We start from the raw sequence: 1,196 nt of genomic DNA, 5'->3' as shown, positions 1-1,196 counted from the left end.
ATTATGTTTTTGTATATATGACATTATTTCTATTTTACAGAAGCTGAAACACAATGAATGACTCTGTGACATCTACCCCCTATGAAAGTCTGGATACTAGTCTTGAAGCAGACGACTTCAATGCGGTTGTTGATGGCTTACTAGGGGGTGCAGGCACTGCAACTAGTTATGACGAGAAGAGAGACGAAGCTAAAGGGTGTTTACAAGATGATAAACAAAACAGTGCCGAAGAAAACTACAAAGAAAAGGATGTTACTAGGGACACAAACTCTCCTAATGTCGACATTCGACGACATACAAACTCTCCAAATGTCAATGCTCAGCGTAATACAACCTCTCCTAATGTCAACGCTCAGCGTAATACAAACTCTCCTAATGTCAACGCTCAGCGTAATACAAACTCTCCTAATGTCAACGCTCAGCGTAATACAAACTCTCCTAATGTCAACGCTCAGCGTAATACAAACTCTCCTAATGGACAAGAGGCAAGGGCAAATACGTCAAATTCTAGTCAAAACTCGGCCAACACAACAGGAAATCCTGGACAAAGGAATCAACAAGCAAACAAGAAAGTAGCCAAGCATCCTGATTACTCTGATGAACTTAAGAGACGTGGGACCTTCCGAAATTGGCCAGCACGAATGCAACAGTCACCAGAAATGATGTCAGGGGCTGGATTTTTCTTTTCAAGTATGTATATGTGATTGTAACACCTGGAGTATTGAGGATGGTCTTTTTAGCTCACCTTGTTGTTGCCCATTTGTCAACTTTTCTCAAAAGTTGCTTCAATTGTAGGGAAGGTCCCACTAGAGCATGACCTTCCTGGGGCCTAAACATTGGGGGCCACAACAGGATGACCTTCCTGGGGCTTAAACATTGGGGGCCACAATAGGATGACCTTTCTGGGCCATAAGAGTGGGGCCACAACAGGATGACCTTTCTGGGCCATAAGAGTGGGGCCACAACAGGATGACCTTCATGGGCCATAAGAGTGGGGCCACAACAGGATGACCTTCCTGGGCCATAAGAGTGGGGCCACAACAGGATGACCTTCATGGGGCTTAAACATTGGGGGCCACAACAGGATGACCTTCCTGGGCCATAAGGGTGGGGCCAACTACAGGATGACCTTCCTTGGGTCTAAAGGGGGAGGCCTAGGGGAGGCAGTACTGAAATTCTTTGAAATATGCAGGTTT

The 1,196-nt window shown here is 45.5% G+C and overlaps 1 protein-coding gene across 1 annotated transcript; it reads left to right on the top strand.

The window, feature by feature from the left end:
* Nucleotides 1-53: 53 nt before the first annotated feature.
* Nucleotides 54-690, top strand: LOC117319546 (sporozoite surface protein 2-like; the record flags this gene model as incomplete). The annotated part of the gene is made up of 1 exon (XM_033874339.1): nt 54-690. A coding segment is annotated over exon 1 (637 nt), but the record flags the coding sequence as incomplete, so codon positions are not given.
* Between the last annotated feature and the right edge of the window lie 506 nt (nt 691-1,196).

Source organism: Pecten maximus, unplaced genomic scaffold, assembly GCF_902652985.1.
Source record: "Pecten maximus unplaced genomic scaffold, xPecMax1.1, whole genome shotgun sequence".
In the NCBI taxonomy this organism is placed as follows: Eukaryota; Metazoa; Mollusca; class Bivalvia; order Pectinida; family Pectinidae; genus Pecten; species Pecten maximus.
The sequence above is the reverse complement of the archived record's forward strand: the minus strand, read 5'-3'. Positions and strand labels throughout refer to the sequence as shown.